This window comes from Hemitrygon akajei, chromosome 2, assembly GCF_048418815.1.
Source record: "Hemitrygon akajei chromosome 2, sHemAka1.3, whole genome shotgun sequence".
Lineage (NCBI taxonomy): Eukaryota > Metazoa > Chordata > Chondrichthyes > Myliobatiformes > Dasyatidae > Hemitrygon > Hemitrygon akajei.
Genome location: NC_133125.1, coordinates 45,734,377 through 45,748,879, shown reverse-complemented (window position 1 = coordinate 45,748,879; position 14,503 = coordinate 45,734,377). Strand labels below are relative to the sequence as shown.

The 14,503-nt window shown below is 40.4% G+C and overlaps 1 protein-coding gene across 3 annotated transcripts in view; it reads right to left on the bottom strand.

Annotated features, from left to right (window-relative positions):
- The window catches only part of secisbp2 (SECIS binding protein 2), an 87,778-nt gene extending 73,610 nt beyond the window's left edge, over positions 1–14,168 (bottom strand). For 2 of the 3 annotated variants that reach the window (XM_073071728.1, XM_073071747.1), the window contains exons 1-3: positions 14,043–14,168; positions 6,266–6,402; positions 3,297–3,600 (exon numbers count right to left, since the gene is read on the bottom strand). In XM_073071728.1, coding sequence (XP_072927829.1) covers positions 3,297–3,600; positions 6,266–6,402; positions 14,043–14,072 — 471 coding nt within the window. In that variant the 5' untranslated portion in view covers positions 14,073–14,168. Of the gene's footprint in view, positions 1–3,296; positions 3,601–4,270; positions 4,288–6,265; positions 6,404–14,042 lie in introns of those variants that run through there. The other variant, XM_073071737.1, reaches the window with a different exon arrangement.
- Between the last annotated feature and the right edge of the window lie 335 nt (positions 14,169–14,503).

Sequence of the window (14,503 nt, the reverse complement as noted above, 5' to 3'; positions counted from 1 at the left end):
CCATGGAGCGGCTGATAATACAGAATCTGAGGCCACAAACCAGGCACGCCCAGGATCCTCTTCAGTTTGTGTATAAGGAGAAGGTGGGAGTGGAGGATGCTATCACGTATTTGCTGCACAAATCACTCTCTCACCTAGATGGAGTCAGTTGTGCTGTGAGGATTACATTCCTTGACTTCTCTAGTGCCTTTAACACAATCCAGCCCAAGATCTTAAGGCACAAACTAACGGAGATGGGAGTAGACTCTCACATGGTGGATTGGATAGTGGACTACTTGACAGATAGACCTCAGTATGTGCGGTTGGGAGACTGTAGGTCTGACACGGTGGTCAGCAGCACAGGAGCGCCGCAGGGAACCGTACTCTCTCCGGTCCTGTTCACCCTGTACACATCAGACTTCCAATATAACTCGGAGTCCTGCCATGTGCAGAAGTTCGCTGATAGTACAGGCCATAGTGGGGTGTGTCAGGAATGGACAGGAGGAGGAGTATAGGAAACTGATACAGGACTTTGTGATATGGTGCAACTCAAACTACCTGCGTCTCAATATCACCAAGACCAAGGAGATGGTGGTGGACTTTAGGAGATCTAGGCCTCATATGGAGCCAGTGATCATTAATGGAGAATGTGTGGAGCAGGTTAAGACCTACAAGTATCTGGGAGTACAGTTAGACGAGAAGCTAGACTGGACTGCCAACACAGATGCCTTGTGCAGGAAGGCACAGAGTCGACTGTATTTCCTTAGAAGGTTGGCGTCATTCAATGTCTGTAGTGAGATGCTGAAGATGTTCTATAGGTCAGTTGTGGAGAGCGCCCTCTTCTTTGTGGTGGCGTGCTGGGGAGGAAGCATTAAGAAGAGGGACGCCTCACGTCTTAATAAGCTGGTAAGGAAGGCGGGCTCTGTCGTGGGCAAAGGACTGGAGAGTTTAACATCGGTAGCTGAGCGAAGGGCGCTGAGTAGGCTACGGTCAATTATGGATAACTCTGAACATCCTCTACATAGCACCATCCAGAGACAGAGAAGCAGTTTCAGCGACAGGTTACTATCGATGCAATGCTCCTCAGACAGGATGAAGAGGTCAATACTCCCCAATGCCTTTAGGCTTTACAATTCTACCGCCAGGACTTAAGAACTTTTTAAAAGCTATTATTAATGCTTTTTGAGATAGTGATTTAGATGCATATCTTATTTTTTACTGAGTTAAGTATTGTATGTAATTAGTTTTGCTACAACAAGTGTATGGGACATTGGAAAAAAGTTGAATTTCCCCATGGGGATGAATAAAGTATCTATCCATCTATCTATCTAGATAAGCAAACCAAGTGCCTGACATACTTACCTCTGCTCAACCAGATTTAAGCAAGCTGATCTTGTCACTTTAAAGATGACTATAAACTGGCATCTTCCATCGAAGATGAGGTCTTTCTTTGAATCACAAACAAAGAGCTTAGCAAAGACAAGTCAAACAGTTGGCTAGGTCTCCTTTTCTACCAAACAACAGAAAGCAGACCTTCAGTCAACTCATATTGTTCCTCAGTTGAACATTGAGATGGAAACAAGAAATGAAAGATCATCACATGATCTTCAGGAACAATCATGCTGAGCTAGCTCCACCACCAGATCCCAACAAAGAAAACTGCTAGTTGCCCAACTTTGGTGTTTACCACTCCCAGAAAACTGCACAAATATGAATTGTCTTTGATTCAAGTACAGTTCAAAGGCGTATCACTGAACAAGGTAATGTTGCAGAGTCCATTGCAATATTGGCAGACATCAAATAAATGTTCCACAGCTTCCTTCTGAGAAAAGATCATTAAGACTACCTCAGAATCTTGTGGTTTCATGACCACCAACTGGACAATGTGATTCTGGAGTGCTGCATGAGAGTACATGCATTTGGTAGCTGTCTCTCACCAGCTGTAGCAATGCATGGCCTTAAGAACACAGATACCAAGGGAGTGAAGGAATTTGGGATTGAAGCATGGAAGTAAATAGGAAGGCAATGGAACTTCAATCTCGACCCAGCTGACCATGCCACAAGAACGCTCCAAGCTAATCAGCCCATCTTCTCCTTGTGGTTAACTGAACCAGCATTTCTTACTGATCCTCAACAGGAAACTTCTGCTTTAGCTGACCCTGACGTAGATGAAGAAGTATGTCCTTAGATGTTGACATCATTCATTTATCACAGCTCCATCTAGGCAGTTCATGCTTTGAGGGTTTTTTCCAAGCTGGAAGTCACTTACCAGAGCAACTGCCTGCCTCTCACATATTGCTCATTCCTTTACATGAGTAGCCAAAGACAGCCTTTGCAATGATTGGCACATCTGCTGTGCAACTGAATTGTCAAAGGGTAGAATCCTTCTTGCTGTTCAAAGACAGATTTATTTATATAGAGGAAGTGCAGTGCATCACAAAGCAGGAATCTCTCCTATAACAAAGTCTCCTTAGTTAACTGTGCCCCTTCCTTGACTCTGAGGGGCTATTGCGAGTTGGAGGACATATTAAGAAGACACAATTCACTTCAGAGATAACTTATCAACTCATCATACTGGGTGAGGATCAGATCGCCACACTGCTCATTAGACAGTACCACAAGCAAGTACGTCATCAAGGGCAGCATTTTTGAAGTGAGAACAGTTAAAGACTTTGTAATAAGACTGTTTTCAAGACTAGTTGATGAGACCACCCTGTTGCCAAAGACTTAGTGAAATGAGCATTTGATTTTTTAGGATTAGTAGTTAAATATGACATCCTATGGATGCCAGGCAGGGAGTGTAAAAGCCTCAAGAAGCCATGTTTGTTTTGTATGGACATTACTCCTATACATAAGCTGCTTTTTATATTGCTTCCTGCATGAGTTAGTTTAAATTTGACTTCAAGCATGGTGGAAAGACACACTCTCCATTCTCTCTTTATTTGCCTTTGAATCAGCAATATCTGAGTCACAAGTTTTTGAGAATATTGGTAAACATTTAGTAGATATATGTTGAAAGAAGTAAGTATTCTGTTTAAATTTATTGTTAAGCCACAAGTTTACTTTTGTTTACACTGTGTATGCATATTACCTTGGTTAACACCAACTGGGAAAATAATTGATGGTATTGGTATATTCAGGTGCATGACAATTCTGCATTGAACTAAATATGTATTTTACTTAACTCTCTGCAGTTTAACAAGTAATGGACCTCATTAAAACTCCAAAGAAAGCTTCTGGCTCAGGTGATCTTTATTTAACTTGCTGCAAAGCTGTGTACATAGCACTGTGGGGCAGTAGAGACTACCGGTACATACCTTTGAAGGCTGAGAAGGAGCGATTATTTTTGCACTAGAGTCCTGTTGGACACGTTGGACATGCTGCTTCTTCTTGTTTCCTCGGTTACTCCCATTGTACTTTTGTTTCGAAGGGCAAATATCCTCAGAGTATAAAGATGCTTGTGCAAATGGATTCAAAGATGATTCCACACAATGTTTATATGAATAATATGAAGAATAATCCACAGGTAAATGAGATGACATAACTGGATAGGATGTGTGCAATTCTGCAAAATTCTGGGAGAATTTACTGCAGCCATTCTCTGATTCTTGTAAATGTTGCCTAGAGTGTAGCAAAAAAAAACAAGAGCATTAATCAATAACAAGGGAGGCAATTGCAAGTAAAGACATTGTTATTTTTGTGTGCGCATTATACTATGCATCTTTACACTTACGTTTTACAAAATATGAACCATCATACATTTCAGAAATAAGATTCTTATCTGTAAACCATTTTGTTCTACACTCAAACAATATTAGTATTATTTCTAATCATATCCACTCCTTTACTGAGGATATTACATTTTATTAGTCTGGATCCCTCTGATACCTTGCATTCTATTCATGTAGATGTCGAAACTCTACCGGCTACAAGAAAGGATATGTCACTTGCTCTAGGGCCAATAATATATTTTCACTGAAATAACGAGAGAGTGATCAGCAGCAGGATCTTTGTTCTCTCTAGTGAAGGTCAATTGTACTATCAGTCAGACACCGATTATCTCAGCAGACATATTGGAAGAATTTGGCACCTCACACCTCTATTTGGCAAAAAATACATTTACCTAAAAGCAAAACATTAGTACAGTAGGTACTGAAACAAAACTCCCGCTGGTCAATGTGCATAGTGAAGGTCAAATATCAAGTCTACCACAGCAAGCCTAAAACACAATTGCAGCTTCTTTATCAATATGTTGAATAAATGCAAAAAGTAAGAAGAATGGCATTATTACCTCATTTGTTGCAGTTTCTTTTTAAAAACAGGTTTTTCCCAGTATTTATGATTACATAGGGGAAGAAACAGAAAGAAGTCAGTGGGCTACTTGATGTTCATTCTTCCATGAGTGAAAGAAATATCCTAAATACCTATATGCCCATACAAAGTGTTGGTGGTCAGTGAGGGGGGGGGGAGGCAAGGGTGGGTAAAGAGGTAATAGGTAAAACAGTGAAGAGAGAAGAGAAGTTGTGTTTTTAAAGTTAAACCCAACCCAGCTTCTAGGAGTTGAGGAAATTGGATTAAATATCTGGGTACTATTAGTAAGCACTATTTGACAGTGCATCATTTCCCTCAGTTTATGCTCCGTCTGCTAGGACACATCTAATTTCAAGGTCTCTGTCTGGAAATATTAACTATTTCTCTCTATGCTGATGGAGTCTGGCCTGTTAAGAAACACCACTAATTACTATCTTTAGATTGATACTCCGAAATAATTTTATTTATCAGAATCAGATTTAATATCACTGACACACGTTGTGAAATTTGTTAACAGCGGCAACAGTACAGTGCAATACATAATTTTTAAAAAACAAGTAAATCAATTACAGTAAGTATGTTAAATAGTTGAATTAAAAATAGTGCCAAAACAGAAATAATAAAAGTGAGGTAGTGTTCATCAGTTCACTGTCCATTTAGGAGTCAGATGGCAGAGGGGAAGAAGCTGTTCCTGAATTGCTGAGTGTGTGCCTTCAGGCTTCTGTACGTCCTTTCTGATGGTAACAATGAAAAAAGGGCACATCCTGGGTGATGGGTATACTTAATGATGGACGCCGCCTTTCTGAGGTATCGCTCCTTGAAGATGTCTTGGATACTATGGAGGCTAGTACCCAAGATAGAACTGTCTAATTTTACAACTTTCTGTAGCCTCTTTGATCCTATGCAGTGGGGCCTCCCATACCAGACAGTGATGACAGTGTCAGAATGCTCTCCATGGTACACCTGTAGATGTTTTCAAATGTCTTAGGTGACAAACAAATCTCTAATTCGAAATGAAATACAGCCACTGTCTTGCCTTTGTTATAGCTGCAATGTGTTCGGAGCAGGTTAGTTCCTCAGAGATCTTGACACCCAGGAACTTGAAATTGCTCACTCTCTTACTTCTGGTCCCTCTATAAGGATTGGTTCATGTTCCCTCGTCCTACCCTTTCTGAAGTCCACAATTAGTTCTTTGGTCTTATTGACATTAAGTGTAAGGTTGCTGTGCAACACTTTATGCTTGGAATAATGGTCCTGTCTATCCAAGCTGATAGAAATTTTTAAAGTTATCAATCAGATTCTCTTCATCTCTCCTTATTCTGGGAAAAACTGGATGCTCTCTCTCAGTCTTCTTTCCCCATTACTATAACCCTGTGGTGCATACTTTTATTGCAGAAAGCATTGCTCAGACAATCAAAAGCTCCAAAATTTTGGAGAGGTTCTCACTACTCTGAGTTTGACTGTTCTTTGATGCTAGCAATGAATTGCTAATATCATGCAGTTATCCTAGAAAATCTGCCCACTGAATCAGACAGACAGACAGACTTTATTGATCCCGAGGGAAATTCGGTATTGGGTACTTTATTGGTCTTGTTGGGCCTTAGGTCAGGCTCACAAATTTCATTCATTTCAAATGAAGAAGAATGCAAGTTTCAGGTGATTTATTCAATTAAATAGATGTACTTAGCTGTTAAAACAAACATATGCTATTATTTTAATTAATGTTTTGTTGAAAAAAAACATTCAAAAGCTATTAAATGCTCGAGTGCACATAGGAGAATGGCAAGTGAGGGCAGTTTAGCTCTCATTGAAGTGAGCCAGACTAAAACATTCTCAAGCCAGTTGTTGCACATCACTGCTATAATGAATCCTTCTTGGCACCATAATTAGTAAGCTGAATAAAAGCAATCTTTGTTTTAGTAAAGTACAGAATTATGACTTTTTGTCAGCACAAAGAAGTATTAAATATATTCACCCATCCACATAAGGATCTTGAACGAAAGGATAGCAGGTTGTTAAATATCTGGGCAATGAAGCAGATTCAGTCCAACTCAATCCTACTGCTTGCTGCTTTGGCACAAATGGCTCAACATCAGCTGATAATCTGCTCTCCTATAAAAGAATGGGAGATATCTTATACTTCAACTGACATAACAAATACAAGTACATATAGAACACAAAACAGGAATTAATCAAACCAAAATAGTACTCTGGGATATTCACCAAAAAAAATCCTTCATTGAACATATCAATTTAAAGGAGGTACCTTCAACAGAACAGCACTGTATAGTCAGCAAGATAGCATGTTCAAATCTTTGGAGTGCATAGGAAACCCACACCCTTCTTAGCAAAAAAGTGCTAACTCATTGAAATAGTGTTACCTTCATTTTTCCTGTTATACGACTATTTAAATCAACAACAGATTACTGGTATCTTTTTTTTAAAAAATCAGGACTTTACTGGCAAGGACAGAAGTTGGATATAAAATGTTGATTTTTGGTGACTAAAACATTATTTTCTGGAAAAATTATAAAATGAACCTTAATCTTGCAGATCATTCAGGGCAGACATACAAAATAGCTAAATAAATGGCTAAAAGCATTTACAAATCAGTTCATATGAACAACTCTGAGCTGCAGAGAAAATGACATTGAAACAAAATATAGCTAATATGAGGCTGAAGCATTTAAAAGAAATGTTTTGGTTTCAAGAGGATATGTTTGGCTCTGCTGTCAGCACAGAATGAGAGAACACAAACAATTATGCACCTGTTGCGTTACAAAGTCCGAACTTGTTTTATCTCATCAGCGTTTGGTGAGTGTAAAATGTGATTTGTAAAACACCTTTAATTAAATGATCAAATGTCTTTTAAAGTAACGTTTGAAAGTTAGCAGGTGTAGAGACTAACCAAAACAACGCAAACTGTAAGAATGACTTCAAGGACATACAAGCCAGTGGAAGGATATATAGGTGGCATTTGAAATTTAATGTGGAACAAAATAAAAGGTGTATTTGGTAGAAAGAATGAGAAGAGAAAGAAAGGAATAGCAAACGGAATTTAACACAGACAAGCACAAAGTAATACATTTTGAGATTCTAAACCAAGATAGCACATGTAAACAGCAGGAAGCGTTTCTAGAACACAGAAACCTATGGGGTATCTGAAAGTGGAGATAAAGGTGGACAAGGTAATCAAAACATATGGCATGAACATCGATTTCTCCTTCTGGCAATTTTTCCCCCTCCCACTTCCTTCCCTCTTCTTCATCTTCCCATTCTGGCCTTTTAACTCTTCTTCTTACCTGCCTATCATCTCCTCCTCGTGCCCTTCCTTCTTCCCTTTCTCCCATGGTCCACTCTCCTCTCCTATCAGATTCCTTCTCCTCCTGACCTTTACCTCTTCCTCCCACCTGGCTTCATCCATCATCTTTTGGCTTGACCTCCTTCCCTCCAAACTATCTTTTTATTCTGGCATCTTCCCCCTTCCAGAAGAGGTTAGCAAACTATTCCAAGGACAAAGGGCTATACAGTGCATATATAGAAACAGTGGGAAAGCTGGGGTTGTTTTCCTTAGAAAGGGAGAGGCTGCAATAACTTCTGATTATTACATGACAAGGTTTAAAATTATTCCCTCTGGCAAAAACACAAAAGAATCAGGCAACAGACAGTAAATGTAATTAGCCGAAGGACCAAAATAAAGTGACGTGAAGATGTTTTGCTTTTAACTGGACCCATATCCCTAGAGTTTAAAAGAACACAATGAACTCCCACTGAAATTTTCAAAAATTCCTCCAGAGCTCAAAAGGAGGAGTTTCAAATCATAATCTTAGAATAAGATACATTTAATGTGGAGAAATTTCTTCATGCAGTGATGGCAAATTTTTACAATTTTGTACCCTGGAAGGATTTGGAATCTCTTCCATTTTTCATTCAAAAGAGCACATAGATTTCTAAGTAATAAGTAATGGATATTGCGATACTGCAGGTAAAATAACGGACAGATAAAATAATCAGCTATGACCTTGATGAATGAAGAGCAAGTCTAACTCATGTAGAACTAATAATGGGGAAGCAGAGCGAAGTTAAGGTGGCATTAAACAGCGACTCATTTGCTTGCATCTTCCGAAACAGCTCTACTTCCATCTTTAATATCTCTATTTTGCTCTTTCAGGGTTCTTTTTAAGATCCTGACCTGGAGTTACAAGCTGACTTTGGTTCTTTGCGGGAATGGGACCCGTTCTCGGGGTTTCAGGACTGGTCATTGGTTGGCACACCAAGGGTTTGTCCTGAGAGTCCAGCTCGAATTTCGAAACCTAAGATCTCGGGGCTCTGGAGACGGGCGGATCAAGGGTCGGCGTCACAGCAGGAGACTCGTGTGTTGACGGAAAATCTACTGCTGTGGGCCCGAAGACCTGGGACCTTTGTGATCTCCAGGCACAGAGCTAAAAAAAAAAGTGATGAAACGGACTTCTAACATCATAAACCAGCGAGTTGTTTGTTACGTCTCCCAGCTTGATGGGAAAATGGAGACACCCCTTTCTCCCTTATTAGGGAGAGAGAGAATCTGCAGTATGTCTAATGCTGGGTGAAACGCAGTGTTTAGGGTAACTGCAAGTGTGTGTCTTTACTATTGCTTTGCTCACGCTTGAGTGCTCGGTGGCAGAGCTGATGCTCGCTTTTTTTTTTGCCGGGGGGGGGGAGGAGGGGAATTGTTGCTTGCTGCCACTTAAGCGCGGGAGGGAGAGGAGCGGGGGAGTACTTTGGGGTTCTTACATTTAACTGTCGTTCATTCTTTGGGGCACTTCTCCGTTTTTGTGGATGTTTGCGAAGAAAAAGCATTTCAAGTATGTATATTGTATACATTTCTCTGCCATTAAATTGGACCTTTGAACACAGAAACAAGCCATTTGGCCCAACCAATCTAAGCTGCTGTTTATACTTCATGCAAACTCTTACATCTCCTTATTTAAATGCCTGCATCTTCTTTTACTTTATCCTTCATTGCAAATAAAGGTATGATCATATGGTGACATATTCCACATTCCAATTACTATGGGCAAACAGGTTGCTTTGAATTTTTACTAGATGTATCATTAAACATCTATTATCTTTACTTTCAAATTACTCAATTGTTCTTGGTTTAACAAATTCCATTCAATGATTCAGCTGTTGTCATTTACCCAGATTAACTACCTCTCAATGCCAAATATATTTTTGTCTCTCATCTTTATAACTGACAATAGATTTTTCTTCCAGTTTAATGCAATTCCTTAAAAAAAGACCTGAGATTCCTGGAAAAAATTTATTTGGCATTCTCAACTCAGTTATTCATTGGAAGCCTGCGGATTTTCTGACAAAACTTCCTGAAGGTGACATTTGATGTCCTGGTCTAAAACATAACTTTTCCCCTCTAAATACTGCCCAATATTTGACATTATCTTTCTGATTTTAGAATTGCAGCTTCATCTGATTTTCAGTTTTGATAAAATACTGACATTTGTTTTTTTTTTGTTTAGTTTGTGTCTTTCCAGATTTCAGAATGATTCCACTGGGGCTCTACGGATTTTGAGATAGTTGAATAGTAGGAACCACAGACTTGCTGCTCTTGGGTCTAGTGACTTATGGGGCAAGTGGGCAGGTTATTTAGGATGATCTGCACACCTTCTGTTACATGCTCATTGTGTCTGTGCTCCCATTGCAAAGATCCGTTATGTACAACACCTTCCCAATTGATCTCCCTCCATTTGGAGCAGTCATGGGGTCTGGATCATGTCAAAATGTTACATTACTTTTAATCAGTCCAAAGGAATGTCCTTGAAACATTTCCCTTTCCTGGAAAACGCATACTTTGATGGAGCTCAGAGTACAGTGGGTATTTCGATCAGGCATTTGTTTTGCATCAACCTGATGAAAAAGTTGATGTTGTACAATTATGTCATTGACTTACCTCTGCTCCAACCGGGTTCAATTTGCAAATATCCAATTCATTCTAGATGATATTATCAAGACTGTACTGCCTTAATTCCGTTTGACCTTAATATACTTATTTTAAATCTATCAATCCCTCCTGAGCACTTTCTTGTTTATGTGTAGTTTGACATCATTAAGACAGTCTCTCTGGAAAGACGATAATTTATTTGCACGCTGATTACGTATGAGCTAGGGCAGCTCAAGACTGCCACAGAACTAAAGTCATTGACAAGATGGATAACATGGTTCACTCTCCTCCATTTCCTGTACATCTGCGCTCACCCCATCAGCCTCTGCATCCAACACATTATCCTCTGCAGCTTCCATCACTAAATGCATCTTTACCTCTCCCTTCCTCCACTTTCCGCAGGGATTACTCCCTCTGTGATTCCCTTGTCCATTCATCCCCCCCACTAACCTCTGTCCAGGCACTTCTCCATGCAAATGCCCCAAGTGCTACAGCTTGCCCCTACACCTCCTCCCTCACTTCCATTCTGGGCCCCAAAACAGTCCTTCCAGGTGAGGAGGCAACATTTCACCTGTGAATATGCAGGGGTCGTCTATTTTATCTGCTGCTCTCGACACAGCCTCCTCTATATTGGTGAGACACGTCATAAACTGAGGGACCACTTCGTCAAGCACCTCCACACCATCCACCACAAGTAGGACTTCCCAGTGGCTAAGCATATTCATTCTGATACCCATTCTCAATCCGTCATGTTGGTCCATGGCCTCCTCTTGTGCCAAGTTGAGGCCACCCTCAGGGTGGAGGAGTAATACCTTATATTCTGTCTGGGTACCCTCCAACCTGATAGCATTAGATTTCTCCTTCCGGTGAACAAACTCCACCCCACTCCCCCACCAATTCCCTACTCTGACCTTTTACATCTTCTCACCTGTCTATTACTTACCCTGGGTCCCCTCCTCCTTCCCTTTCTCCTATTGTCCACTCTCTTTTCCTATCAGATTCCTTCTTCTCCAGCCCTTGACCTTTCCCACCCACCTGGCTTCACCTATAACCTTCCAGCCTCTTTCTCCCCCCCCCCCCCACCTTCTTATTCAGTCATCCATACCTTCCTTTTCAGTCCTGAAAAAGGCTCTTGGCCCAAAACTTTTGACTATTCAGTCTTTTCCATAGATGCTCTCTGACCTGCTGAGTTCCTCCAGCAAGTTGTGTGTGTTGATTTGTATATTCCTTCTACTATTTTCATTGAGTTTCCATGTGCTCTCATAATTAAAGAGCCTTTCCATCCAGGACATGCACTCTTCGTGTTACTACCATTGGGGAGGAGATACAGCAGCCTGAAGACCACATTTAAAAACTGCTGCTTCACCTCTGCCATCAGACTTCTAAATGGTCCTTAAATACATGAAGACTAACTTATTTGTCTTGCATTATTTATTTATTCTTGTAACTTTTTGTAATTTATATGTCCTTCACTGTACTGTTGCTGCAAAACAACAAATTTCACGGCATATGTCAATGATGATAAACCTGATTCTGACTACAGTAACACTGTGGTTGACTGTAGCTCCCGTTCCTACTCTATGGCTGAGAGATCACACATTTAAGGTAAAATCCCACTACCACAACTAAAGAAAAATTGCAAAAAATCCTCTGGTCTGACACAGTATTTTTCATGCTTTCGTTCCTACTGGCCTCAGTAAGTATGTTAAATCTGCTCACCTTTCCCAGATGGTATCTGTGTTTTAGCTGACTGATGCAATTTTAATAGAGTCAGAGCTGTACAACATAGAAATGGCCCTTCAGACCAACTTGTCAATACCAACCAAGTGCATACTCAAGCCAGTCCTATTTATCTCTGTTTGGCCCATCTAAACCTTTCATATCCATGTAACTGTCTAAATGATTTTTGTTTTGAAAATCTTTCTAATTGTACCTACTTCTACAGCTTCTTCTGGCAGCTCATTCCAAATACCCATCATCCTCAGAATGAAAATTTTGCTCCTCTGGTTCCTACAATATCTTTCCCCTTCAACCTTAAACCTCTGCCCTACCCTGGGAAAGAGACTGTGACCATTCACCTTATCTACACTCCTGATGATTTTATAAACCTCTATAAAGGTCATCCCCCAGCCTCCTACACTCTAGGGAAAAACATCCCAACCTATCCAAACTCTTCTAATTAACCGAAGCTCTCCAGGAACATCCTTGCAAATCTTTTTGGCACCCTTTCCATATGAATGACATTCTTCTTATAGCTGGGCAACCAGAACTGCAAACAACTACAGTGTGTAATTTTACTTCAAGATTTCCTAAAATTTTGTATTTACAATGGGAGTACATTGACTGGTTAAAAAAGGTTTTTATATTTATCAGCACCTGTTTTTGCTACTGAAAAACAGGCCAAATATGTGTATAAACAAAACTCCTGGATGTTGACATTTCTACAAAGCTTCTTTGGACAAAATTCAAACATATCGACCCTCTATTTCGCCACAGTTTTGTGGAAGCTAACTCTATGGATATACAAAGATCCCAGGTAACTAGAAATGTTGCCTCCTTACTGTAATACAGCTGTGCCGTTTCTCAAAGCCCACATCTAGAACTTATAAACATTTGGTTCTCTCAAAGCATGATGTGAAGCTGCAATTTTAGGGCAATATTTGGATTGTGCCCCTTAACGCAAGTATAGTCCACAATCTTTCTGCAGGTGTTTCTTTAAAGGGTCACAGGTTTTCTTTTTAATTAGACCTCAGCTCTTAAGAGTTGTTGAGTTGTTTTTTTTTAAATCCCTTAAGGAACAGTGGAATTTCCAATCCAAGAATGGTTTAAATTTTTATTTAATCAGCTCTTAGATCTGTTATTCATTCTTGCTTAACCCGTATTTTCTGGTGAAGTCTATCATTCCTACAGATCTATCACTGATACTATATACAATTATAAAGCACTAAAGAAATGTTGATCAAGAACCACTGCTTCAGCCTTACAGAATAGAGTATCTGATACTGTAATTAAAACCAACTTAGATACGTCTTTTAATCTAAGCAGTCCTAATTTGCCATTGTCACAGTTCAATGCAAGATGCAGTGATCAGTTTTATTTAAACTCATGCTGCACAAAATCCTTTTGGTTTCACTGATCGGAACATAACCATGCGCCAGATCGCCTATTATACAAACCACACAAACACATGTATCAGCATTAATGCCAAATAAAACAGTACCCAATAGTTCTGTAAATCACTAAATATTTTTGCAAGTAGAAATAAAATGAGGGGAATGTATTTTAAAGGATTACAATATTTCAAACTGCTGTGCAAGATAAACAGTAGTGCCCGAGCTTACAGTATTCGCCTGGTTTTAAATGGCTTGGGACGTCCCGGAGTTGTTAAACATTATTTATTTCTCCCGCGTCGTTCTCGCTAAACTTGGGATGAATTGCTCGTACTACAACAAATGCGTACAGAAAAGATAAATGGCGACGAGGGCATTTTAAAAAGCAAATTAACAGAGCATGAAAGCCACGCCAGCAATCAAATGCACCCCCTATGCACAAGAGACACAGCAGGTACTGGGAATCTTCAACACTACACACAAAAATGTTGGAGGAATTGAGCGAGTCAGGCAGAATCGATCGAAGCTTCGGGCCGAGACCCTTTCTCAGGCCACCCTGCCGTGTCCCGTGGCTTCAGCGTTGCGCCGAGTTCAGCTTGGACAGGGCCCGTCACACTTGGCGCCGTCTGCCCGACAACATCTCAGCATATCGATCCAAAACCTTCGCCCCGAACAGACACATGCCCCCAACTAACGCGACTCACCTTTGTTTGGCTCACACTCCGCTCAGCCATGACGAGAGGTTCAAACGGTTATACCGTACTTTCGCTCCGCTGTCATAAATAGCATCGATGCCCGCCTCACTACGGCGGCCCGCAGGCCGAGAAAGGACGCGCATTCAAACAACAACACACACAAAATGCTGGTGGAACACAACAGGCCAGGCAGCATCTATAGGGAGAAGCGCTGTCGACGTTTCGGCCCCAGACCCTTCGTCATTAAAATAACCCTCTGCTATGTCTTAATTGAAATATTTTTGAACATGATACCTGCCCAGTGTTAGGAACCAAATTCTGAAAAGGAAAGGAAAGCAGGAAACTACATGCCAGTTAACTTAATGACCGTCATGGCGAACGCTTTAGAAATATTAAAATTATAACTGCATGATATTCATCAGGATGTTGTCTTGCAATGGAATTCTTAGTTCTAAGGAGAGATCAGGAGG